Source organism: Dermacentor albipictus, chromosome 1 (genome assembly GCF_038994185.2).
Source record: "Dermacentor albipictus isolate Rhodes 1998 colony chromosome 1, USDA_Dalb.pri_finalv2, whole genome shotgun sequence".
NCBI lineage: Eukaryota > Metazoa > Arthropoda > Arachnida > Ixodida > Ixodidae > Dermacentor > Dermacentor albipictus.
This window is the reverse complement of record NC_091821.1, coordinates 517,408,682-517,435,814: the sequence shown is the minus strand read 5'-3', so window position 1 is coordinate 517,435,814 and position 27,133 is coordinate 517,408,682. Positions and strand designations below refer to the sequence as shown.

At 47.2% G+C, this 27,133-nt stretch overlaps 1 protein-coding gene across 1 annotated transcript in view; it reads right to left on the bottom strand.

Annotated features, from left to right (window-relative positions):
* Positions 1 to 4,456: 4,456 nt before the first annotated feature.
* LOC135912451 (COMM domain-containing protein 8-like) overlaps positions 4,457 to 27,133 on the bottom strand; it is a 211,299-nt gene continuing 188,622 nt past the window's right edge. Inside the window, exon 6 of the mRNA XM_065444894.2 lies at positions 4,457 to 4,602. Within this exon, the coding sequence (XP_065300966.1) occupies positions 4,579 to 4,602 (24 nt within the window). The 3' untranslated portion in view covers positions 4,457 to 4,578. The remainder of the gene's footprint in view (positions 4,603 to 27,133) is intronic.

The window sequence follows — 27,133 nt, the reverse complement described above, 5'->3', positions numbered from 1 at the left end:
TACGTACAGCTCGAGCCACCCATACCCCACGCATACACGAAGGGAACGAGCGCGCGCGGCAGCCGAGTGAGCCGGAGCGAGCGGCGTCCTGGCCGTGACGTCACTCGCGAGAGGGCGCCACTCCTAATTCTCGGGGCTAATATGGGATGCCACGGCCCATTCTACAGGCCGGCTGCAATTTGACGCGGCCAGGAGGCAAAGTATGCGCGCGAGCTATCTAGCGGTAACGCATCGAACAGCTCACAGCCTCAAGCTGTTAGTACACGCTTATAACGGGGAAATATCAATTACTCACGCTCTAAGTGGGCACAGAATACGGACCGCTTCGCAGCGCAACCGGCCCCGTAAGACAAACGCCATGGAAATGAATGGATGTGACATCATGGGTTATAGCGGACGTGACGTCATAGGTGAACGTAGACATTTTGGGCAGCTTTCGTTTGCTGCGCCCCGCTCACACCAGACACGGCCCAAGCGCAATTCAAATTCATTTCTCAGTAACTCCTATTCTTACCACTAGGTGGGGCAGCAGAGCACTCCGCTCTAAAGTCTATAGAGGGACCTTAAGGGTGCCTAAAGCCCCTCAATCTCCCAAAGTAGCGCCATTCACTTCCCTCCTCCTCCGCTCGGCGCGGCCTCGACGGTGGCGCCGCCGGCGGTGGGCCTGCCGTAGCAGACGACGGCTAACACGCTACGGGAGGAAATCCGCGGAAAAGTTCGTTCGAGTCCTGCGGAGCAGTTTTTTCAATCTAGATCTTGCTTTGTCCGTCGGTAACTGGCCTTAAGAATGTCGTGTCGGATTTGCGGAAGAAATAGAGAAAAGCACCATTATTCAAGGCGTATTTGAGGCGTAAAGCGCGCGCACGTTGAAAGTTCGTGTTGCTGAAGAACGACACAAGCACGCGGTGTGCTCAGACACGCGAGTAATTACCAGAGTTTCAGGTTTTGACAGCGCAAAAGTATGTGCACGTGGTTTCGTAGGTTAATTTACGTACCTGCAGGATGCTTTTGTTCGGCCGGCGCGTGAGAGATTCCGACTATCTGCGGTCAGCAATGCCTGGCAGCAGGGCCGTTTCTGTTCCGCGCCTTTTACAAATGTACTTAGCTCATGCACAGGTTGTGGTGGCCATGAGCAACGTTTTCACACATAGGCGGTATAGATAATTTGAACAACGTACCAGCATATGAAATCGTTATTTATTTATTACAGTGCAAATGGTTAGAATTTGATAGAAAAAAAAAAGAAGGAACTTTATGGGACAACTGGAAAGAGGTTCAAAAAATAATTATCCCCCTCCCCTCATTGGCACCAGCAACACTACTGTTGAAGTGCTAATTTTATCTCTGTATATACTACGTGCGTCTGTATTCTTTTGCGTTGTAAGTTTTCACAAGGAAGCAGTGTTGCGTTAACTGGAACAGTCAAGGCACACAAGACAGAAAAAAAGTTGATTCTTGGGTTTTACATCCCAACACCACGATCTCATAAGGCACGCCATAATGGGGGCTCCGGATTAATTTTTTTCCAGCTGGGGTTCTTTAACGCGCCCCCAGTGCACTGGACACGGGCCCGTTTTGACACGGGCGTCAAAAGAAGAGGTTGGAGGAGCCGTGGCACTTACTTCACAAAGCCGCGCGTTCTTTGCCACTTGCTCGAAGTCAGCCCGCCCGATCGTGTGAATCCACACTTTTCTTCGTTTTGCGTTGCGCCCGGCGGATGGTAAAGCAAAAAGCTTTTTGCCGTCACTGGGTCTGTTGTGGCAACCGTAGACGCAGCAGCACGGCATCGCAATTAAGCACTCGGCCCTAACACATTGTATAAAACTACCGCGCTCCTTCAAACCGCCTGCCGTACTTTCGTTGTGTAGGCCCAAGAATGGGGGTCGCAGCGCGCTGGAAAGAAAAGATATACAAAAGCGCGGCGCCTGCTCTGCGCCGGAAAGAAAAAAATATACAAATGCGCGGGGCATCCTTTCACGTGACACAGATTGGCCAATGGGGGAGCGGAGGAGGCTGGGGCGATAGGAGGGGTGGAGGAGGAAGCGAGTGGGTGAGCGGGGTGGCGGAAAGATCTAAGAATGGCGCTACTTTTGGAAAATTGAGGGGCTTTAAGGGTGCCTCGATGCGCGCGCCCTCTCGGCACGGAGGGGAGCGCGCACATCGAGGCACCCTACTCCGCTCGAGCGGCCGAGTGAGCCACCGGGCTAAAACTCGTCACGGCACGCCGCCAACTCTGTCGAGAGAAGCAAAACACACGCTCCTTCCGACCAGGCAACAAATATGTGCGCACGCACTTTTTCGCCGCGTCCTCATCGGGCCGCCCGCGCGCGCTGCCGCGGCCTAGCAGATGCCTCAAATACTTTTCTCCGTGGTTCAAGTACAGAAACTGAAGCACCAACAGAAAAAAAGAAATTGTGTCATCGGCATACATAATTTAAAATCCGGAATGCGGCACAGGCTATTTGCGTAAATGATGAATAACAGTAGACCAAGTATCGTAGAGATCCACAAGTATGCAGATAAATTTAAAAAAATACTTGACAGAGCGTTACCAATGTGTAATTAGGGTGCATCCTCGCGTGCTAACGTTAAAAAAGGTGTGATACTTGTGGGACACCTTTGTTAACCTTAGCACGGGAGCATGGATCTTAATAACACATTGGTAACGCTCTGTCAAGTAATTATGTGGTAACCTATTGGCAACACCAATTTCCTAGAACATTATCATACACGGTATTGAATGCTTTAAGGAAATCTACAAACAGTCTGAGCGTGTGCAGTTTTCCCTCGAAATGATTGTATCTCAATTTTATATCGAGTAAAGCAAGCTCGATTTGTCTTAATGAAAGCCGAATTGGGCCTCACATAATATTCGGACGAGAACCGGCGTATTCAGCATGGTATGGCCGATGGCATGATATTGTACTTACTAAAAAAATGCTATACTCTAATATTATTTGCACTTTCAAACACTTTCGACAGAACCGGATGTACCGATATTGTTATTTTACAACTTTTTGTGCGCAAACAGACAGGGAAAAAGAATATGTTCCAACTAGGCCGAGTCGCAGTTATACCGGTATTGGTCGGTAATTAGCAATTTCTTGGTTATTAGCGCCTTTGAAGACCGAGAAGACATGGGTTATCTTCAATTGATCCGAGAAACGCCAGCAGAGGTTACAATAATAATTTGCGAAAGCGCGGGCGATATCCCATCAGCAATGCATTTTTATTGGCAAAGATTTGGTGTCATGATGTCCTGCCACACAACTGTTTTTAATCTTGGTTCTTATTTTATCAGTTTCACATGAAAAAGAGTGCAGAGCTATGGAGTTAGGTAACACACCGTCATTTAACGAAAATTTTTATTATCATCACATATTTCATAGTGATTACAACTTGTAATGAAGTAATCATTCATTGCAGTTGCAACCTCAATTACGCAACGGCAGCTGCATCAATGTCGGTGGCGATTATGTGGAAAAATAGTGCAAGGTGCCAAGTTCACAATGCCATGGCGTATATTTTTTTTTGCAATGAAGTTTCCATGTGAAAATAAATCACGATACTCACTTTCGGAACGTCCCTCGTAGTATCCGGATATCTGTTTTTCTCTATTTGCACCGAAATTACCTCTTTTTCTCTCTTGTATTCTTATAGTTGTAGTTATTCTTGCAATTGCTCGTGCAAATCCGATACCTGCTCTACTTAACCTTCCTACCTTTGCTTTGACTTTCGGAATTGCTCTGTCCGGATATCGTAACATCCGCCTAACGGATTATTTAAACCAAATATCCTGAACATCCATTTCTTTAAATCCGAATAACCGGTTTCAAGCCGCACACTTGCCCAGCCAGGCGGAACAAGGGTCGCATGCACGACCGAGGCTTGCGAGGGCACGGCGGTGCCCCGGCGCAGCTGGTACGACTGCGCTGAAGGGGCCGACGAGAATCCTCGGCATTCTTTGCCACTGGAAAGGCCATGGGCAGACGTGCACAAGCTAGGAAAAACAAGTAAGCAAAAATCAAGCCACGGCAGGGCCAAACAATGCTTACGCATTAGTAGACAATTCTCGGAATTTCTGTAGGTTTTTTACACGAATGTTATACGCAAGATTTTCAATTCTTCTTTCTGCAATCGGTGTAATTCAGCTTTCTTTAAAAATAAAACAAACATCATTAGAATCGGTCCAGCGGTGGTCTAATAAGAGCATTACTTCTCACATTTAGCCGAGTCGGAAAATATTGGGCTGGCCTCGAACACGCACAAAGCGGTACGAACACAAAAACACGGGAAAAAAGAAGACGCACGATAGAGGTGCTCGTCCGGGGTCGGTGAGAGGAACGCGCACGCTTCGTGAACAAAGCTCCATTGAATTTCCCAAGAGATCAGAGGCATTACCGTCAATGCAGACAATCGCAAAATTGACGAAATAATACTCAAATAATAGGTCGTCTGAATAATATAATGCATTCAGCGACTTTAATAATCAACGTAAACCCATGGTTTATTTGTCTGGCGGCTTCCCGTGACTTCAGCCATCAACAGCAAGGTCCAGTTCTCGTGCTTGCAGGCTCATCACAGCCTAAACTGCGTCACAGCCTGCGAAAAAAAAAAAAAGAACGCGCATCTTGAGTAGAAACGTCAACAGTGAACCCACTTTGCGGGCTAAACTGCTCAAACTGTCCGTGACGCGTCATGCTAGGCCGCTAACCGAGACTCTTGAACACGTACTGCCATCGCGCCTTGTTCACACCGCATAGCCCATCGACAGTGTACATAATCCGAGTTTTCCAAGAATGTGTAACGAAAAAAAAAAACGGTAATATCAACCAGCAGTGAAATTACATGGGCGCTGGTGAGATAAATTTTAATTATAGCTAGGGAGGTTAGCCGAGCAAAAGGTTTGGCTTGCTACTACAGCTCTATAGTGTACAACAAGCGCGATGCATTGAGTGCTTATATGGAAGATGGCGATCCCGATATCGTAGCATTAACTGAGACTTGGTTGCACACAGACATCACTAACGAAGAACTTCTTTCCAACAGTAACAAATACAACATTTACAGGCATGACCGTAGTGGGAAGAGGGGTGGTGGTGTCCTGATTGCTATAAAAACCTGCATTTCGTCCTTTCTCGTAGACACCAATTCCCCAGCTGAAATAGTTTGGGTCGCGTGCGCAACAGCCTCTGCCCACGTCCTAGTGGGCACATGTTATCGGCCGCCCGACGCTGACCACTCGTTTCTCGATGTACTGCGTGAAAGCATTACACGTGCTACTCAACAATGTTCCACGGCTCTTGTTTATCTCCTGGGAGACTTTAATTTTTCACTTATTGATTGGCCAAATCTGTCATCATCATGCCGCGCCTCTGCTGAATTTATTAACTTAACACTAGATTACAACCTAACCCAGACAGTCGATCAACACACCCGTGGTCCCAACATCCTAGATTTAGTATTAACTTCCGCACCTGATACCACCGGGCCTATTGCTTACATTGATGGCTTGAGCGATCACAAAATTCTTCAATTTGACATTAATATTCCACAAACTTTCTATCAGGTCCAGACTAAAAGTATTAGAGATTACAATAGGGCCGACTATAAAAATATTAATGCTGAATTGGCTATCTTTCTTAGTGAAGTGTTTCTGCCATTCTTTAATTCAAGATCGGTAAACGACAGCTGGGAACTTTTTAAGAAAAAATTAACAGATCTTGTAGAAACTTACGTGCCAAAAATCGTTATAGCGAATGACAGATCTAATCCTTGGTTTACAAAGCACCTTCGAACACTAAGAAACAAGAAGAAGCGTCTGTATCGGGCGGCCAGAAGAGACAATCAAGCCTCATCTTGGGCAACATACAGTGATTTTCCAACATTTTACTGCAAAGAGCTATGTGCAGCCAAAGACAAATATTTCTCACGTGACCTGCCATCTCTTTTAATCAACAATCCCAGAAAATTCTGGCAAGTCATATCACCAGCTAACACTGTCCGCAATATTGTGCTACATGATGATGCTGAAAGCCCTCTGTCTGACGTTGATTGTCCGGTAGCGTTTAACAATTTTTTCACATCTGTTTTTACACAGGAAGACTGTTCCACTGTTCCCATAGTTCCCGACTTTGAATATCGTTTTATGGAACCAATAGATATTACAGCAGATGGCATTTCGTCTTTAATAAATAATCTGAAATTATCCACATCTTCCGGTATAGACAATATCAACTCCAAAATACTAAAAAATACCGTTACAATTTCAAGCCAAATTTTGTGTCATATTTTTAGGAAATCCTTAGCAAATGGCGAACTACCCCTGGACTGGAAAATCGCAAAGGTTATCCCTGTATTCAAGGGGGATAACAAGTACTCTCCGCGAAATTACCGTCCCATCTCATTAACATGCATCTGCTGTAAACTACTGGAACATATCATAGCATCGCATATCTACCGCCATTTAGACTCAAATAACTTTTTTTATTTTAACCAGCATGAATTCAGAAAAGGCTTATCTTGTGAAACTCAGTTGCTTGAATTTACAACAGAATTACATTCCAGCATGAATAACAAACAGCAGACTGACTGTGTATTCTTAGATATTTCCAAAGCATTTGATCGTGTCGCTCATTGTCGCCTCATCTCAAAAATATCCGCACTCCGGCTGGATTCATTAACTTTATCTTGGCTCCGAAACTTTCTCTCCTTGCGGCAACAGTTCACTGTTGTTAATAACCATTCATCGCTTACTTCTGACGTTACATCTGGCGTACCGCAAGGCAGTGTCCTTGGTCCTCTTCTTTTCTTAATTTTCATTAATGACCTTCCACAAAACATATCATCGCAGATAAGGCTTTTCGCCGACGATTGCATTTTATACCGTACAATAAAAACATCTGATGACCATTTAGCATTGCAGAACGACCTTAACCTTGTCAGTTTCTGGTGCAGTACGTGGCAGATGACCCTGAACTCAGACAAATGTAAAGTTATGTCCTTCTCGCGTAAACATTCAAACTCTCACTTTTCCTACGTCCTAAATAACACCGCCGTACCTCCGACATTGTCCTACAAGTACCTTGGCATTGAACTCACAACTCATCTTTTCTGGAGTACACATATAACGGCTATCTGCGCAAAAGCTTCGAAAACTCTGGGTTATCTTCGACGGAACTTGCGTAAATCCCCTGCTACAGTTCGTAAATTAGCATATCAGACTTTTGTTCGCCCACAGTTAGAATTTGCGTCATCAGTATGGTCACCACATCAAAATTATTTAGTTGGTATGCTAGAAAAAATTCAGAACAGGGCATCGCGCTTCATCACAAGTAACTACGACAGAACTTTCAGCGTGACCAAGATTAAAGCAGATATTTCGCTCCAGCCACTTGAAACTCGTCGCACGATAAGTCTTCTTTGCCTTTTCCATAGATACGTCCATGGTAATCGAGTTCATGTGTTGCCGCTTGAAGTACCAGCGCGCACGTCACGTCGCCTTAACAATAGCCATAGTTTCATGCGCATATTCGGCAATACACTGTCATTTAACGCATCAGCACTGCCACGTGTCATAACCGTATGGAACAGCCTTCCTGATAACATTGTGAGCATAAGAGATCGTGACGCTTTTCGCGAAGAATTGCTGAATTTCGTGTAGAAACATTGTATAAGGATGTTATTGACCTGCTTTCTTCACTGTTTTTCACACTTGTATTTTTATATTTTTGTGAGCATGAGTATATTACTGTGTTTACGCTCTCTAAAGCTTAGCCTAGACAAACATCTATTGAACTTCGCTTTACTTATCTTGTGAATGCATGTATAGATATTTATATTCTCTACTCCTGTACTGGTTTACTTATCTTGTGAAAGCCTGTATTGATGTTTATATTATTTACTCCTGCTGAAACACTTACTTTGTGTCCCCCCTTACCCAATGCCCTTAAATGGGCCTACCCGCCGCGGTTGCTCAGTGGCTATGGTGTTGGGCTGCTGAGCACGAGGTCGCGGGATCGAATCCCGGCCACGGCGGCCGCATTTCGATGGGGGCGAAATGCGAAAACACCCGTGTGCTTAGATTTAGGTGCACGTTAAAGAACCCCAGGTGGTCAAAATTTCCGGAGTCCTCCACTACGGCGTGCCTCATAATCAGAAAGTGGTTTTGGCACGTAAAACGCCAAAATATTATTATTATTATTAAATGGGCCTGTAAGGTATTTTAAATAAATAAATAAATAAATAAACTATAGATCAAATAACGAGGAAAGAAAGAACGCAGACCCATGTAATCGCACAAAAACTCGTAAGTAAGCATCATCAATGAACACAACCTCATTCACCTCTGCGGCGGAGCCAATAGGGCAAAGATGGATAAGATCCACATGCATTTTACTTCGCCAGAAAATTGGCCATAGTGTCCCCTCTCATCCGGCCGCCATGTAAAATTTGACCTCTGTTGCGTTCATATGTAGTACTCCCACGGTTACGAACGAAATTCTGCGTTGTTCGTAAAACATAATAAAGCTATGGACCACTTGCATTTGTAATTTAATGCAATGGCCGTAATCAGTTCCAACACTCCGAAGTTACACATTGCACTTAAGTTATGGGGTTTTACTTGCCAAAACCACTTTCTGATTATGCGGCACGCCGTAGTGGAGGACTCCGAAAATTTCGACCACCTGAGGTTCTTTAACGTGCACCTAAATCTAAGTACACGGGTGTTTTCGCATTCCCCATCGAAATGCGGCCGCCGTCGCAGGGATTCGAACCCGCGACGTCGTGCTCAGCAGCCCAACACCATAGCCACTGAGCAACCACGGCGGGTGTTACGCATTTCACTTACTATGATCTATATTTCCCCTCAATACAACCATGTTGTAACTCACTCTTTTCTCAGTACAATGGGAAACGTAGCTCATAATGGCTGCGTGACCATTTCAAACACTTGCTTAAAAACTTTTTATGCATTTACTAGCCGTAGTGGCATTGCGCTGCTAAGCTCGAGAACGCAGGACATCTGGGTCGCACTTAGATGGAGGCGAAATTCAAGTTGAACGCACACGTGTGTTGTGCATAGGGCGCACGTAAAAAAAAAAAAAAAACCCTAGGTAGTTAAACTTACTCCGGAGTCCCCCACTACGGCATGCCTCATCATCATATCGTGGCTTGCGCAGATAAAACGCCTGAATTTTCGTTAATCAATACGCATTTACCTCCTTCAAGAACTTGCCATGGCGTTCCTACATGTTCACAAAATTTGACCATGGTGGCCGCTGCAGTGGTCTAAATTCTGCGCCGCTCGTAAGGAACACTAATAACGCGCCAGAGCGCTTGCATACGTAATTTATTGCGAAGCGCACATTAAGCCAGCGACTTTGAGCCTTATATAAACATCCCCATTACCTCCCTTACTCTCACCAAACAAAGAGAAGCTTCCTCCTTTACTTCACGAAGGACAGCTGGGGGAATTAGCCTCATATCAGGCACGAGAAATGGAGCAAAAAAAAAAGCGCAGGTTAAGTAATTATTAGCAAAGCTTCCAATGAGGCCAGGAATCTGAACGTTTTGTGATACATTTCACTTATTATGAGTCCCCTTTCCATGAAATAAAACTTGGTGCAGCCAATATTTATCCAGGGACATTGGGAAGCATAGCCCATAGCGGCCTATCACACTTTGTAACAATTCATTTTTTACGAGACTGTATTTGATCCGCAAGCATTTTATTTCACACAGAGATTTGTCATATCGTTCTACGCAGATTCGCAAAATTTGACTCGGGTGTTATTTGTAGTTATGCCAAGGTAGCTGGCTTATTTTTGCACCGCTCGTAACACACACTCATAACGCTTCGGGACATTTGTATTGGCAACTTCAGAATCCATAACTCACGCCGGCAACACTGTCCGTATCAAGAAAGATAAGACAGCTACGACATCTAAGTTCACGGCGGCTCTTTCGCTTGGCGCTGTGCTCAAATTTCTCGTTTGTGGCGTAGAATTAAGGTGTTTCGCCGAAACCGAAAGTGTCCTTGATGGCAAATTTCTTATTCTGATCGGTCTCGGGTATTTCAGCGACGAGACCACCGAAATTGCTGCGCCGTGCGTGCAAACGTGCCTGGCGGGCAATTTCTTTTTTTAGGACCAATTCAAGCGAGCCGCACTCCGAAAGGTGCAATCACTTGTCCGTAGCGTTGCTCCATGATAGTTGACTGTTTTCGATCTTCATAAGCAACTACTCACTGTGACTCGTGTTGCAGTATATATATATATATATATATATATATATATATATATATATTGCCGCAGAGAGCTCTCCACATGCCAGGTACGAGCACTCTCGTGAGGCACCTTTGCAAGCGTCTCATCGCTAAAGCCCATTACTCGTCGCATCGCCATTAGAAGAGCGCCAGCAACGCCTCGCGCGTGGCGATACAGCACGTGTCTCCCGTGCACGCGCTCACGGCAGCGCCCGAGTCTGCCGTCCAATGAGAAGCCACGGCGTGGCTCTTGGCCTTCGGGGCGCGTGAGAAGTGCGTTCGGCGCAGAGACGCGGTTGACTGTGGAATAGGCTGCTGTTAACTCCTCTTTTAAAAAAGTGTGTGAATGCTTAATATTGAGTTTCTGGGCACAAGTTCGCCCACAATAAACCAGTGTGTTTAGTGTGCTTCATTGAAGAGTGCTACAATATATATATATATATATATATATATATATATATATATATATATATATATATATATATTGTCACGTGGTAGTGACGTTAAAGAACGCAGTAGCAGTACTGTGAAAGACATAACTAGCTTTTATTGGGCGAACCTGTGCCCACAAAACAGGCTACACTTAATGCGCAACGATAGCGGCGAACACAGTCGGCGATCGTGGAAAATCTGATCAGCGGGTCAAGCGCGCCAGCTTTTATACAGCAGTCGTCCAATGTTCCAGTCTAATCGTTCGGACCCGCGTGCCTTCCACAAAGTTCTACACCATTGGCGTTACGCGATGAAATCAGATAACACAAAGTTCGGCGACAACAGACAGCCGGGTAGAAGCATCGATAACTTTCCAGAAACGTCGGATACATGCAGGCGCGTCCCTCGCTGTGCGATTACAGTTGTTAAGCGGCGAAACGTGGTCGCCCGATAAAGATAAGTATACATGTCAATATATATATATATATTGTACTGTAAAATAGGGAGCAGTGGGGCTGTGGCTAGGAGAGAGACAACGACGACGAGAAAGAACAACCTTGTTTCGTGTGCTCGGTCGGCTACACTACCTCTCGCTGCTCAAACGTTCTAGTCGCGAACGCTTACTGATCAAAGTGCTTCGCGACATTTGGTGGAAGGTGCTGGACTTTTTGCAAACCTGGAACTCCGAAGCCGGACGATCCCTGTCACATCTCCCATGCCTGAGGAGACTAGTACTACCGCGCCACCCATGGCACCGCCTCCAGTCGTCTGTCCTGGTGGGCCACGCCAACGGGATCCTCCCATATTCAATGGCACTGACGATCATGACGTAGAGGACTGGCTGTCATCATACAACCGAGTGAGTGCCCAAAACAAATGCTCTGAAGCTGACAAGCTTGGTTACGCACCATTCTACCTTTCCGGTGTCGCCCATTTTTGGTTCCGCAACCATGAGGCTGTCTTTTCCACCTGAACAGCATTCCGAACGGCACTTCAAGAAGTATTCGGTCGCCGAGCTGTGCGCAAACTTCGGGCTGAACAACAGCTTCGCTGTCGTGCCCAACAAAAGGGCGAAACTTTCACGAGCTACATTGAAGATGTAGTTGACATCTGCCGGCGTATCGACCCAGATATGACCGAAGATGACAAGGTCAAGAACATCTTGAAAGGCATAGAAGATGACGCCTTCCAAATGCTCTTGGCAAGGAATCCTCAGACGGTCAACGACCTCATAACGCTTTGCCATAGCTACGAGGAGCTGCGCAAACAACGGCTTTCTACGTGCCAAGCACTCGCTCCGCACATCACGCTTTCAGCTCTGAGTGATGGTGTCACTTCTACTCCTTGCAGTTCAGAAATTTTCGACAGAATCAAGCAATTTGTACGAGAAGTGGCGCGCCAACTCTCTCTTCTGCCAGTCGCTCCACCCTCAGAGCCGCGCTTGTCTCCAGATCTCCGTCACATGATACAAGAACAAATCGCTAACGCAGCACCGCTTGCTCATCAACCGCCTCCGACGCCTGTGCCACTTACGTACGCTGCCGTTGTCGCTAATCCAAGGCCTCCTTCTGCAGGTAATCGATCCAGACTTACCAGCGCCTTTCCCTCACTTCCGCAAGCAGCTGCAACATATTCTCTGCCCCCCCTCCCCCCAAGCAGCTACTGGCCGCCACAGCAGCCCGTGCGCCCACCTCGCCAATATTTCCAACAGTCTCCGCCCGCTGTTCTCAATCCATGGCGCACCCATGACAATCGGCCTATCTGTTGTTCGTGCGGCCTACCTGGGCATGTAGCACGGCTTTGCCGCCGGCGTGGATGGTATCCTTCGGATTCTCCGAGGGCACAAAGTAACGGCAAGTTTCGACTCTCCGTCCCGTTCTGCTACTGCCGCTCAGCCCTTCGAAGCCTGGTCTCCTCTTTCCCGACCCTTCAATACCCGTCGGTCTCCGTCTCCCCGTCGGCGTTTTCTGTCGCCGCTTATCCCTCGTCCTGAAACTATCCGAGAGGAAAACTAAGGACCGCAGTTCCGGAGGCACGAACTCCTATCTCAACGAACTCCTCAAGAAGACCTCATCTATTTCCTGCGAACGTCCTTGAACTTTATGCAGAAGACATTGCCGTTCATGCGCTTGTAGACACGGGAGCAGCAATATCAGCCATTTCATTATGTACAGCAAGCGCTGCGCCGATTGAACCCTTAGGAAAGTGTACCGTACGTGTTGTTATAAGCGGCGCTTTACACCATATGGAGTTCGTTGTTCTGCCTCGCTGCTACCATGCCATGATTTTAAGATGGGACTTTCTGTCCTCTCATCATGTCGTTATAGATTGTGCCCGTGCTGAACTCACGCTGTCGCCATTCGGCACCAACGTTTTTGAAGATACTGATGACACTTCCGGTCGTGTGTTCGTCACCGCCGACACCGAGATTCCTCCATACTCTGCCGCACTTGTACCCGTCTCCTGCGTTGGGTTTTCCGACTCCACAGTTTTTTTCACGCCGCCTAAGCTTGTTGCTCGCCCCCATCCTTTCTTGCTTCCTTTTGCCCTTCTTGATATTCGACAAGGTTCGAGCGCACTTTATGTATCGAACCTGTTTCCTTGCCCTGCTAGGCTGCTCCACAATGAGTGTCTTGGTTATGCCGACAAAATCGAACCAAGCTTCCTTTACGACGTGCCTGGTGACCCGGCTTCTCCTCCGGTTGACGCTCTGGCCTTTCGTTTCTCCTCCCCCGCCACCGTGTGACTCAACATTTTACCAGAGTATTGATCCCAACCTCACTCCAGCGCAGCGCGCCCAGATCGTCCATCTTCTAGACCTCTTTCGCACGTCATTCGACCTACAACAATCTCGCTTAGGCCGTACTTCCACTGTTGTCCATCCCATCGACACCGGCAACCATGCGCCTTTACGCCACAGGCCGTATCGTGTATCCGCCACGGAGCGTAGCGTGATCGCTGAGCAAGTAGCAGACATGCTCCAACGCGGTGTCATACAACCTTCGCACAGTCCCTGAGCTTCTCCTGTAGTGCTGGTAAAAAAGAAAGATGGCACAATTCGCTTTTGCGTGGACTACCGGCGACTTAATAAGATCACACGCAAGGACGTTTATCCGCTACCCCGTATTGACGACGCGCTAGACTGCCTCCAAGGCACCGAATTCTACTCATCCTTAGACTTACGATGCGGGTACTGGCAAGTGCCAGTGGCTGAGTCAGACCGTCCGAAAACAGCCTTCATCACACCTGATGGTTTATTTGAATTCACCGTGATGCCATTTGGCCTGTGTAATGCGCCTGCCACATTTGAAAGAATGATGGACATCTTGCGCGGCCTCAAATGGCAGATATGCCTGTGTTATCCGGACGACGTCGTTATCTTTTCACCGGACTTTCCTTCCCACTTACTTCGACTTGAACGCGTCCTAAAGTGCATCGCCGATGCTAGCCTCCAGCTTAACTTAAAGAAGTGTCACTTCGCTGCCCGGCAGCTGGTCATCCTCGGCCATGTCGTGTCGAAAGAAGGTGTACTCCCTGATCTGGCGAAACTACAAGCTGTTGCCCAGTTTCCCCGACCAACGACTTTGAAAGAATTGCGCAGCTTCATTGGATTAGCGTCATACTTTCACCGTTTCATCCGCAATTTTGCCACTATAATAACACCTTTAAGCAGCTTCTTCATGGTGGCCACAACCTTTCAATTTGGTCACCGAATTGCGATGCCGCCTTCACAAAGCTGCGTCGTCTCTTGACGTCACCACCAATCCTGCGCCATTGCGACCCAAGTGCCCCAACTGAAATACACACGGATGCCAGTGGCGTTGGCCTTGGGGCCGGTCTCGCTCAGAGAAAGGCGGGCTTCGATGAGTACGTCGTTGCCTTCGCCAGTCGTGCACTCACTAAACCTGAATCGAACTATTCTGTCACAGAAAAGGAATGCCTGGCTATAATTTGGGCCATAACCAAATACCGTCCGTATCTTTATGGCCGCCCGTTTGACGTCATAACTGATCACCATTCGCAGTGCTGGCTGTCGTCCTTAAAAAAACCGTCCGGTCGTCTTGCTCGATTGGCCCGTCGACTGCAGGAGTACGACATTCGCGTGCTGTATCGTTCTGGCCGAAAACACTCGGATGCGGATGCCTTGTCTCATTCGCCACTAACAGACGAGGCTAGCTTCCCGAAGGCCTCATTGTCCGAGTCTTCCCTTGCTGCCACGGACATTCTTCTGGAGCAGAAGAAAGACCCATGGATTGTGTCCATGCTGCATTTTTTGTCCAGCCCATCGACACCCACTACCAATCGCGCATTACGTCGCCAAGCACATCACTTTTCCATTCGCGACGGGCTCTTGTACCGTCGCAACTACCTCCCGAACGGCCGCAAATAGCTGCTTGTCGTCCCGCGACACCTGCGTTCGGATATTTGCGCAGCGTTCCACGACGACCCCCGTGCGCGCATGCAGGGATACTGAAGACATACGCGCGTCTACGCCTAACTACTGGCGGGGGATGTATCGATTCATCCATCATTATATCCGCTCCTGTCTGGTTTGCCAACGCCGTAAAGATCCCCCTCGTTGTTCAACCGCCCCATCGCAGCCTTTGCCTTGCCCACTACGTGGTTTTGGTCGAGTAGGCATCGACATTTATGGACATCTGCCAACCACATCAGATGGCAATCACTGGGTAATCGTGGCCATCGACCATCTTACGCGCTATGCGGAAACTTCCCCTTTGTCCAGCGCTTCTGCACGTGACGTCGCCTGGTTTCTCCTTCGCCACATCATCCTTCGCCACGGAGCTCCCAGGGAATTACTCAGTGACAGAGGCCGCGTCTTCCTCTCCGACGTCATCGAGGCTCTCCTCAAAGAATGCCGCATCATTCATCGCACCACTACTGCGTACCATCTGCAGGCTAATGGCATGACTGAGCGCTTTAATCGCACTCTTGGTGACATGCTTTTTTGGGGGGGTTTTACGTGCCAAAACCACTTTCTGATTATGAGGCACGCCGTAGTGGGGGAGTCCGGAAATTTCGACCACCTGGGGTTCTTTAACGTGCACCTAAATCCAAGTACACGGGTGTTTTCGCATTTCGCCCTCATCGGAATGCGGCCGCCGTAGCCGGGATTCGATCCCGCGACCTCGTGCTCAGCAGCCCAACACCATAGCCACTGAGCAACCACGGCGGGTTGGTGACACGCTGGCCATGTACGTTGCATCCGACGAAACCAAATAGGACCATGTTCTACCTTTTCTGACCTACGCTTACAACACCGCCACGCTGACTACCACGGGATTTTCGCCCTTCTTTCTCCTGTACGGTCGCGAACCTTTTTCCACAATGGATATTATCCTTCCGTACCGCCCTGACTCCACGGAAACAACTACCATATCCGAAGCTGCTGCACACGCAGAAGAGTGTCGCAAGCTTTCCCGTATATTTACGTCAGAAGACCAGCAACGCCAGAAGCACCATCGAGAAAGTTCCAATGCTCCTGTATCCTATGCTCCTGAAGAACTTCAGTTTGGCCTAGTTGGTATTTACTGCAAATCATATTGACCGCAAAAAAGACGGGGACATAGGAAGAAAACAGATAAACAGCACAGGCGGTAACTTTCAACTGGTTTATTCATAGCAGCCAGTGGGCTGCTATGAATAATATGCCCACTGGCTGCTATGAATAAACCAGTTGAAAGTTACCGCCTGTGCTGTTTATGTGTTTTCTTCCTATGTCCCCGTCTTTTTTGCGGTCAATATGATTTGCTATGCTCCTGGCTCGCTAGTGTGGCTTTGGGTTCCAGCCTCTACGACTGGACTGTCACCGAAACTCGCGTCGAAGTAAGAAGGCCCATACCGCGTGACCAACCAAACGTCTCCAGTCAACTATATTGTGGAACCCCTCGAGCTACCTTAGGATCATCGCCGTCGTGGACGCGAAATTCTGCATGCCCAGCGTCTCAAACCCTACTATGATCCGCCTGTGTTGTCCTACCCGCAGGTCGCCGGGATGGCTTCGTTTTCCGCGGGGCAGATAACTGTACTGTAAAATAGGGAGCAGTGGGACTGTGGCTAGGAGAGAGACAACGACGTCGAGAAAGAACAACCTTGTTTCTGTGCTCGGTCGGCTACACTACCTCTCGCTGCTCCAACGTTCTAGTCGCGAACGCTCACTGCTCAAAGTGCTTCGCAAGAATATATATATATATATATATATATATATATATATATATATATATATATATGTATTAGGAACTAACTCTGCCGTGCGTTCAGAAGGTAAATACGGATAATGTGCACTGATAGAACCAGGCTAAAAACTCATGTTACCAGGCCAGTGTGTCTTGGGATAGCAACAAATGAGAGTTCTGTTTATGAGTTGGCGTGCGTCTTCCTCTTTCCATTAGCTCATCATTTTAACAAGATCGTCTGCGTCTGATGATTGGCGCTTGTTCTTGCTCCTAGTACGCCGTGTTCGAGGTGGGGTCTAGGCTTGGTAACACAGGAGACGCCCGCCACCTGTAGGAATTCCCAAACTCGGGTGAAACCTGACGAGTAAATAACAACCAATCGGAGGAAGCTCCGTTTCTTCCAATATGCTTCCAAATGTAGCGAGTTTGTTTTTTTCAGCAACGTAACATGCATTAGTGTAAATGCATGGACTTGGAAACTGAACAAGCGTTGTTTGGGGCGTGGAGCTCCCCAGCAAGAAGCGACTGCCCCGCGTTGTTGCTGTGATTCGAAGAGTCCCGACTTTCGCTGTGCCCCAGGCGATACGTCAGCTCGGGCCTACATGCGAAATGTATTCGCAGTTCCTGGCTTAATGGCTGCCTAAGGTCAACAGCATGGTTCCAATATTGCCATTCTTATTGCTGGCCCACGGATGGCCTAATGTTAACAGCGTGGTGAGAATATCGGCTACGCCATTCTTAAGGAGATCCAACACTGGCCCGGATTATACACGCAGTGAACAATATGTATTAGCACTGTCATGCAACAAGGCAAGAATTATTTGTTCGACATTCCTACGGACTCGCCCACGTGGGTTACTAAGTTGGCTTTCTTGGCACAGCATTGCTTGGTAATATAACATTTCGATCGTTTTTACTGCTGCCCTGGTACAGCGTGTTAGATACTTTTTAAAGAAACAACCAATCCACCCTAAATTCTGGAGTTTCTACGTGCCAAAACCCGCTACTTTGACCACCTGGGTTCTTTAAAGCGCACCCAGTGCATTAAAGCGCACCAAGCTCTGGCTAGCCCACCGTTATCAGCAGCACCTAGCCCAATTCCTGTCCTCGTGAACCTCCCTAACCCACCGCCATCCACCTAGCTTCACAGGAGCTTGTTTTTGGCATTTGCTTATAAATAAATTGTTTTAAAATAACCCAGCGTAAACCACTTAGCTACACGAAAGATTCTTGCTTGTATTTTATTTGTAACTGTTATAAAACTTAATATACTTCTGTTATTATTTGCATGGATAGGATTTTTAGTAGTTGAACTAATATACTTTTATCACATTTTCTTAGCTACTAATCGATGTAGACAGCATGGGGACAATTGCGATTAAAAGTGCCACTGGGAAAAGATTCGCGGTAATAATGGCTGCGTGCTGTAGAGACAGCGTATTTACAGTATTCATCAAGCTGAACGCGTTGGCCAAAAGCTGACAGTGGCTGTCCAGCCGGTTTAGGATCTGGAGCAATTTTCGGAGCAGGAAAAATGTCGTTCTGGAGCAGTTTCGGTGCAAAAAAAGGGGGGGGGGGCCTTTCTGGAACACATTGAGTAGTACGGCAGTAATCTAGCCATTTGGTGATGCCTGTTGCTACTGTGCAATCAATAAGTGCTGCTCAACAGTGAAGCAAGAGACAAAGCCAACAGCGACCAATTGAGCTTGCCTTCCCACGGACGGTTACCATGCACGGTATATTGCAAATATTTTTATTTGGGTAGGCAAGAAATTTAATTTTGTGAACAATTAAATATAATTTTGTAGGCCAAAAAGAATAAAGATATGCACCTGGCTGCAAGACAGACATAAAATTACAAATGAGCTATAACAATTTGCGCCGTCAATTTGACACAAGACAATTAATTTGGTGCAAGACAAAAAGTGATGGAAAATGTCTTATGTGCATTTTAAATGACAAAAATGCTTTGATATGATTTACCGCACTAGACGAAAAATGCGCAGTTTCGCCCGAAAGGCGAAGCACCGATTGCGATAGCAAATTAATGGATAGCTGGGAAAGTGAGCATAGTAGATTTAGCGTCCCTATAAAATTGTAAACATTCGCTTACTCGCTAATAACAACGATAGAATGCGTAAGCGTGACTGAACGAGGACGTAGGAAGAAACAGACACACAGAGACAGCGCTGTTTTTGTGTCTGCTACTTCCTACGTCCTCGTTCAGTCGCGCTTACACATTCCATCATGGATCCAAAAGAAACCAGTCCACCGACGTGCTTTAACTAAACTGACAAGCACCGTGTCAGGCGCGCACATGTAAACATGAACACATCTCGCTCGATGAGGGCGGAAACTCGCTGTCAAAATGCTCGTGTGAGGAATTGCGGCAGCAGCGAGCCAATTGTCCTCCGTGCACCTCTCGCTTCAACGCAAACGAAACGTCGAAGGCACAGCGCATACGAAGCTACAGGCACTACGCGCACTCTGCAAACATCCCAGATCGCTTCGAAGATGATGTCCGCGCGGATGCGCACTTTGGCCACGTCGCAGATCGCTTTCAAGACACACGACCGCCGGCAACGCGTCCCTACGACGTGCGCGAAAGGCGTCTACTACGGCGTCCGCCAATCACGTGCCCAACGCCGTAGTAGGCGCCGCGGTTGTCTCCACTCTGTACGGAGCGGTGGGCGGGGAGGACGTCGAGGCACCGCCTCGTGTGCGACAAGTGAGGAGCCTCGCGAGATTGAACCGCTTCGCCGGCTCGTCTTCGCGCGCTTTCACTCGCACATACAGCATGCGGCAATCGACAACGATTTTATCGCCCTCGGACTTGATGCGGAACCTCGGGGCGACGCCGACGACAAAAATGTGTCCTTCCACTCCATCGTCGTCTTGTTCGCGCTGTCCCCATTATGAATGCATACCAATTCTCCCAACTTTCCATTTTTAAGACAGGAATGCGCCTGCAGTGTCCATATATTTGTCATCGCAATGAAAAGTGGATTACACCCACTAATAATGCTAGAAGCTCAAGAGACTATGCGTCTACGAACGGCACCAAGATGTAGCGCCGCCGTACAATGTGTCGCAGAGATGGTGAAGGCGGTGGAGGAACCGTTCGTACCAACCCGTACACTCGCTTTCTTTGCGAGGCGGTTTGTCGACTTTCCGTGCCTCGTATGGCCTCTGCGAATAAATACGAGTCGATTTGGCGTATCTTGTCGCCAAATAACAGTTACAAATAAAATACAAGCAGGAATTTTTCGTGTAGCTAAGTGGTTTATGCTGGGTTATTTGAAAACAATTTATTTATAAGCAAGCGCCAAAAGCAATTTCCTGTGAAGCTAGGTAGATGGCGGTGGGTTAAGCAGGTTCCTGAGGACAGGAGTTGGGCTAGGTGCTGCTCCCAAGGGCTCCAATCACGACAGGCACATCCGAAATAGCTCTGAAGGCCTATCGCTGCTCGCAATGTGACAGGAGACGGCGGGTGCATACGTGTTAAATTAAAAAGTACAATCTGTGTCCCGTGACAATTGCCTCTTCCCACTCTCGGCATGCTTCACCGCCTAACACTTCTTTGTCGAGGCACAGTTAACTTTCAGGAACTAGCGTTACGCAGCGCGCCGTGCTTTCCGAGCTTCGAAACTATCGGGTAGGATTATACATAGGAGGAGTCGGCACCACTGCTAATAGCGGCGAATAGCAAGAAGGCTGGTAGCGAAGGTGGATGCAGCTAGGCCTAGCCGTGATGGTGGCTGCAGCTGCCAAAGGATCTGCGTACAAGTGCGCCTGCTCGAGGCGGCGACATAATCGAAATGGCGGTGGCGGTGCCTTCGATGAACTCTGTTTCGCGCCTGCGGCCATGGCAAAAAGTTCGTAAAATCGAACAGCGAAGGGTTTTTGCGTCCGAAATTTCAGACGTTCTCATACGATGACTCTCTGGGCTACCGTGGAGGTGCCGCGAAGGCGCCCGAATTATCGGGCCTGTCTAAATAATCGGGCGTCCGGAAAGTCGGTCATTGACTGTAGCTGGAAAACCCTACTAAAACCATTGCCTTGCCGTGAAAACGCGAAAATACCGCACTTTCGCGCAGTTCGCGCAAATGGCACTTGAGTGTGCGCAAGCCAGCAGCAGGCAAAATCGCACAAATGCGCAGTTGGACCACCACTGCTGGCAACGGTATTTACACGTGGACTTCTTTATCTTTTACGGGTGAGTGCTTTTCACCGTCTAACAAATATCGCTCAGCGCGGAACGCACCCGCATGTATCGGAAGTTTCGGGTATATTATCGATGGAACTATCGATGGTGCTGTTGTCCCCGACGCTTGTGTAATCTGATTGCATGTGCGACGCCAATTGTGTAGAACTTTCTGGAAGACACGCGGGCACCAACGATTACTCTGGAAACTTAGATGACTCATGTATTCGACAGTTCAGACATTCGACGATCGCCGGCTGTTCGCCGCTGTCATGGTTCTTTGAGTGTAGCCTGTTTATGGGGACACAGATTCACCCGTAAAACGCTGATTTCGTCATTCCCAGTTTTGCTGCTTTCTTCAACGTCACAGCCACGTGACATCTGGTGGAGGTGCTCGTGCGTTCACGTACGGAAAGCCCCCGCAAAGCCGCTATCCAAGCCCGAAACTCCAGGACAACACAAACATCGCCAATGGCGAGAGAGCTAGCCGTAGACACCAAGGACTGCTGTCTGAATACGGCCCTCTTCCAGAGAAGACCAGAGGGAACAAGCCCAAGTTAGAAACCACAATGGCTGCCCCAGCGTCCCCCATTCTGCTGCAACAACCTCGGAACCCACCAACCTTCCATTGATCATCGCCTGGAGACCCAGAAACGTGGCTGGAGAACAACTGGTACACCGACAAGCTGCGGCATGCATACTTCGCCTTAGAAGACGCCGCCAGAACGTGGTTTGAGAACCGGGATTTGATCCTGACGACATGGTACCTGTCCCGTAGCGGCTTCCTGCAGACATTTGCGAGCTTCGCGCGCAAGGGGCGAAGGTATGCTAGAAATCTGAGTACAACTACTCAACGAGATCATCACGATCTTCACCGAGGAGACGACGCGTCTGTTCCGCCACGCCAACCCAGATTTTTATTTATTTATTATATATTAGTTACCTGCATCGGCCCGTGGGGCATTACAGCAGGGAGGTTACAAACTTGAATGAATACATCAACAAATTATTTCAACGCATGGAGAAAAGCATAATTTTCTGTGATGTATACAATGCTCGATGGAAAACTGTTCCAATCTCGAACAGTTCTAACAAAAAAGGAATAATGGAAGGCGTCACCCCTACAAGAAAATTACCTGACCTTCAAACAGTGGTCAAGTCGCTTAGATATATAGTGTGGTGCCTGGATATATTGTTCGCGGTTTATACCTGTTTTAGAATAAACGTCATGGAAAAATTTTAATCTGATATGCCTTCTACGATCCTTCTGCTCTAGCCATTTAAGTTTAAGTTTGCTTTCTGTCATGCTAAGCTGCCGGCTATAGTTACCAAGAAAAATCTAACAGCCCTATTCTGCCTGAGCAGAAGAAAATTAGGTTCCTCATGCGTGGGGTAAAGCAAGACCTCTTCGCCGGATTGATACGCAACCCTCCCAGGACTGTTGCTGAATTTGCTTCCGAAGCCGCAACCATTGAGAATACGCTTGACATGCGGTCAAGGCACTATAACCGCCAAAACCCCACCGATGTTCCAAGCACTCGGCAGTCACTACATGCGAGAGACCATCAGAGCCGTCGTTCTCGAGGAACTGCAGAAGCTCGCAGCCTCAAGTAGGCTAAATCACCGACATAGTCAAAGAAGAGGTTCAGCGATCACTTGGGGTTACCTAGTGTAACCGCCACCACCACAGCCCCATCCGGAAGCGATTACCTACGCCGCCGTCGCCAACCGCCAGATTCCCCCACCACGCCAAGGCCCCATGACGCCGCGATTCCGTTGTCAGACGCCACCGCCGCCACCTCGCCCACCAGTCGGCTAGCGAAACACCCTGAGGAAAACAGACATTGGGCAAGTTCCTGACCATCGCGCGCTCCGCTACCACTGCGTCGGCCATGTGTACCGCCGATGCACATACCGCGACTTGGTACTGTGAGAGTTCGCCGTCAACGCGCCGCGTCCACAGCTTGGAAAGCGCCCTCGTGGCATCGCAGACTACCTCGCCGCCACTCAGTGGAGTTCTCGACGACCGTCCCGTTCGCCGTCACCAGGCCGCTACCTGTCGCCGCAACGCCGACCATACGCTGGCCAAGGCCGGGGCCATTCTGCGAGCCCATACCCGGAAAACTAAACATCAACGAGACGCCGCCATCCCCATGAAGCCTAGAAGCAAAGAATATGCCGACAAAAGAAGACCTGAGGACAAAACGTTCCAGCCACGTGTCAACACGATACAGCAGCGATCCAACGCCGAGACAAAACTGCAACGCAAGGCAAAAAACCACCGACCTCGACGTGCTTCTCAATGGCCATGCAGTGCCTCAGCGGACACAGGAACTGACTAATCCGTGATGAGTCGGTTGAAATCCAGTTGAAATTAAGACTGCATGCGAGGGCCCTCAAATCTGGACAGTTGGAGGACACCTAATAACGCCGACTGGAATCTGCACAGCAAGAATTACGGCTCATGACCGGACCTACCCTGCCACCTTCGTTATCCTCCAACATTGTTCATGAGACGTCATTCTCGACATGGACTTCCTGAACCAACACGGAGCAATCGTCGTTCTGAAGTCGAAGTCGATGACACTGCCGAAAAATCAAGCGATACCGCCGGAGAGCTATCGTAGTCGCCACGCCTTTAGTGTCATCATCATCATCATAATCAGCCTGGTTACGCCCACTGCAGGGCAAAGGCCTCTCCCACGCTTCTCCAACTACCCCGGTCATGTACAAATTGGGTCCATGTTGTCCCTGCAAACTTCTTAATCTCATCCGCCCACCTAACTTTCTGCGGGCCCCTGCTATGCTTCCCTTCCCTTGGAATCCAGTCCGTAACCCTTAATGACCATCGGTTATCATCCTTCCTCATTACATCTCCTGCCCATGCCCATTTCTTGTTCTTGATTTCAACTAAGATGTTATTAACTCGCGTTTGTTCCCTCACCCAATCTGCTCTTTTCTTATCCCCCCCCTCCACCTTAACGTTACACCCATCATTCTTTTTCCATAGCTCGTTGCGTCGTCCTCAATTTAAGTAGAGCCCTTTTCGTAAGCCTCCAGGTTTCTGCCCCGCAAGTGAGTACTGGTAAGCCACAGCTGTTATACACTTTTCTCTTGAGAGATAATGGCAAGCTGCTGTTCATGATCTGAGAATGCCTGCCAAATGCACACCAGCCCATTCTTATTTTTCCAATTATTTCAGTCTCATGATCCGGATCCGGGGTCACTACCTGCCCTAAGTAGATGTAGATTCCCTTACCACTTCCAGTGCCTCGCTACCTATCGTAAACTGCGGTTCTCTACTTGGACTGTTAAACATTACTTTAGTTTTGTGCAGATTAAGTTTTAGACCCACCCTTCTGCTTTGCCTCTCCAGGTCAGTGAGCATGCATTGCAATTGGTCCCCTGAATTACTAAGCAAGGCAATACCATCAGCGAATCACAAGTTACTAAAGTATTCTCCATGAACTCTTATCCCCAATTCTTCCCAATCCGGGTCTACGAATATCTCCTGTAAAAATGCTGTGAATAGCATTGGAGAGATCGTATGTCCCTGCCTGATGCCTTTCTTTATTGGGATTTTGTTGCTTTCTTTATGGAGGACTACGGTGGCTGTGGAGCCGCTATAGATATCTTTCAGTATTTTTACATACGGCTCGTCTACACCTCGATTCCGCAATGCCTCCATGACTGCTGAGGTTTCGACTGAATCAAACGCTTTCTCGTAATCAATAAAAGCTATATATAAGGGTTGGTTATATCCCGCACATTTTTGTATTTATTTATTTGTTTATTTTTTATTTTTTTTTATTTGGTACATACAGCTAGCCTCTACGAAGGCTTTGGCAGGAAAGAGTACATTCATAAAAGGGAAACTACATCATTCACACAGGGTTCAACGATAACCGTTTACAAGAGGCCTTGGCTTTGGTTTAAAAACAAGCTTATTTATACACACGTACAGCGATATAGACAATGCACATTCTTGGCGACAATAGAACATAATGTAAAAACCACATTTTATTACGTAGCAACAAAGATATGGTTAGACAGCTTAGACAAAAAAAGAATCGAGGGTTGTACAATTGACAACCTCCTGTGGTAACATATTCCATTCTCTGATAGCTTGTGGGAAGTATGAATACCTGAAGGTGTCATTCTGAAACCTATACTCAGATAATTGTTCATTGCGTATCGTTCTTGAAATTCTAGCGTTGAAGTGTACTAAAAACTTCTTTTTGTCTATTCTTAGGGCATTGCTCTGGAGAATAAACAGGAATTGTAGTCTGAGGTATCTAGCACGATCGCTAATTGTTGGGAGTCCGGCTAAGCGTAGAAGTTCAGTTGGGGAATCATGACGACGGTATTTATTATAAATGAATCTGGCTGCTTTTACGTTCTCTAACTTCGCTATGGCACATTTAGTGTATGGAAACCAGCATATGGTGCCGTATTCTATAACGGAGCGAATGACGTGTACGCGAGTAGTTTGGTGTTGGGTGAAGCGTATCTGAGGGACCGTTTGAAGGAAAAAAGCGCTGAGAGTGATTTTGTTGCCACGTATAACACCTGTTTGTTCCGTTTTAGATCGGAAGAAATAATGATACCTAAATGCTTGTATTCTTCTACCCTTTGTAGTTCTCTTTGCTGAATTTGGTATGGAACGGTTAGTGGTGCTTTCTTTCTCGTGACTGTCACGCAGACAGTTTTTTCTGCATTTTGACATCATTTTGCTATCTTTTTAAGTGCGGCATTCAAAACAACCTGATCATTCTTGGTCTGTATTGCTTTATAAATAATGCAGTCATCTGCGAACATGCGTAACCCTTGCGTCAATGCCATTTGCTATGTCGTTTATAAAAAGAAGGAAGAGAATGGGAGCTAAAACTGTGCCCTGAGGCACACCGGATAAAACCTCAACGTAGTCTGAGGATTACACTTCGAAATGAACGAATTGTTGACGTCGTGACAAATATGCTTTTCACCATTTTGTAAGAATACCATGTCCCAGAATTCCTTGCAGCTTATGAATTAGTTTTGTATGCGATTACCGATCAAAAGCTTTTGATAGGTCTAGGAAAATTATGTCTACCTGTCCTCGCTTATCGATTGTTAATGCTAGGTCATGAATAGTCTCTATTAATTGAGTTGCTGCAGACAAACCACTCCTAAATCCGTGTTGGTTAGGGTTAATTAGAGAATGACTTTCAACAAAAGTTAGGATGTGTTTTAATGTGTGAATGTGTGTGTGATGTGTGAATTGTCTACCCAATTCTTCTTTCTTTCACCATCATTGTAAGTTTTCTTTCCAGCCAGGACAATGCTGTTGATTTTATGCTGACTACTGTAACCGGATAACAACTCTGCTATATGTATTTTTTTTTTTCCTTTGTTATCTGTATTTCCTGTATTTTCTTTTCTTTTTCGTGTGTGTGAAAAAAGGGAAAAAAAAAGGGAAAGAAAAACAACCACTGTATTGCTGTCAAAGTGGGGGCCCGTGGCCTTGTCAAGCTGTCCAACGGCAGCTTTTACTACGGGTCCCCGCCATCATCTGTACCATGGTGGCAAATAAAATTTGAATTTGAATTTGAATTTGAATTTGAATATTAAATGTTCAAAAATTTTCCCCGCTGTACAAGCGAGTGAAATAGGACGGAAGTTTGAAGGATTTGTAGCATCACCCGATTTATGTATCGGAATAATTTTTGCAATTTTCCATTCTTGAAGAACCTCAGAAGTTTGCAACGATTTTGTAAAAATTAGCAACATGTATTTGAAAACCCATTCAGCGTACCTTCTCAGAAAAGTATTTGGAACGTAGTCTGGGCCGCTGGATGTTTTTATATCAAGATTAAGTAATAAAGAAAGAATTCCCGCTTCCGTTATATTTAGCTCACATGGTACTTCACCTATGTCACTTGTCTGTGCGACCTTGTCTGGGATAGCGTTATTGTCCATTGTGAAAACTGATCGGAAAAATTGATTAAATTGGGTAGCCTTGGTTAAGGCTTCTGTTGGCAATAAGTTGCTCTTCTT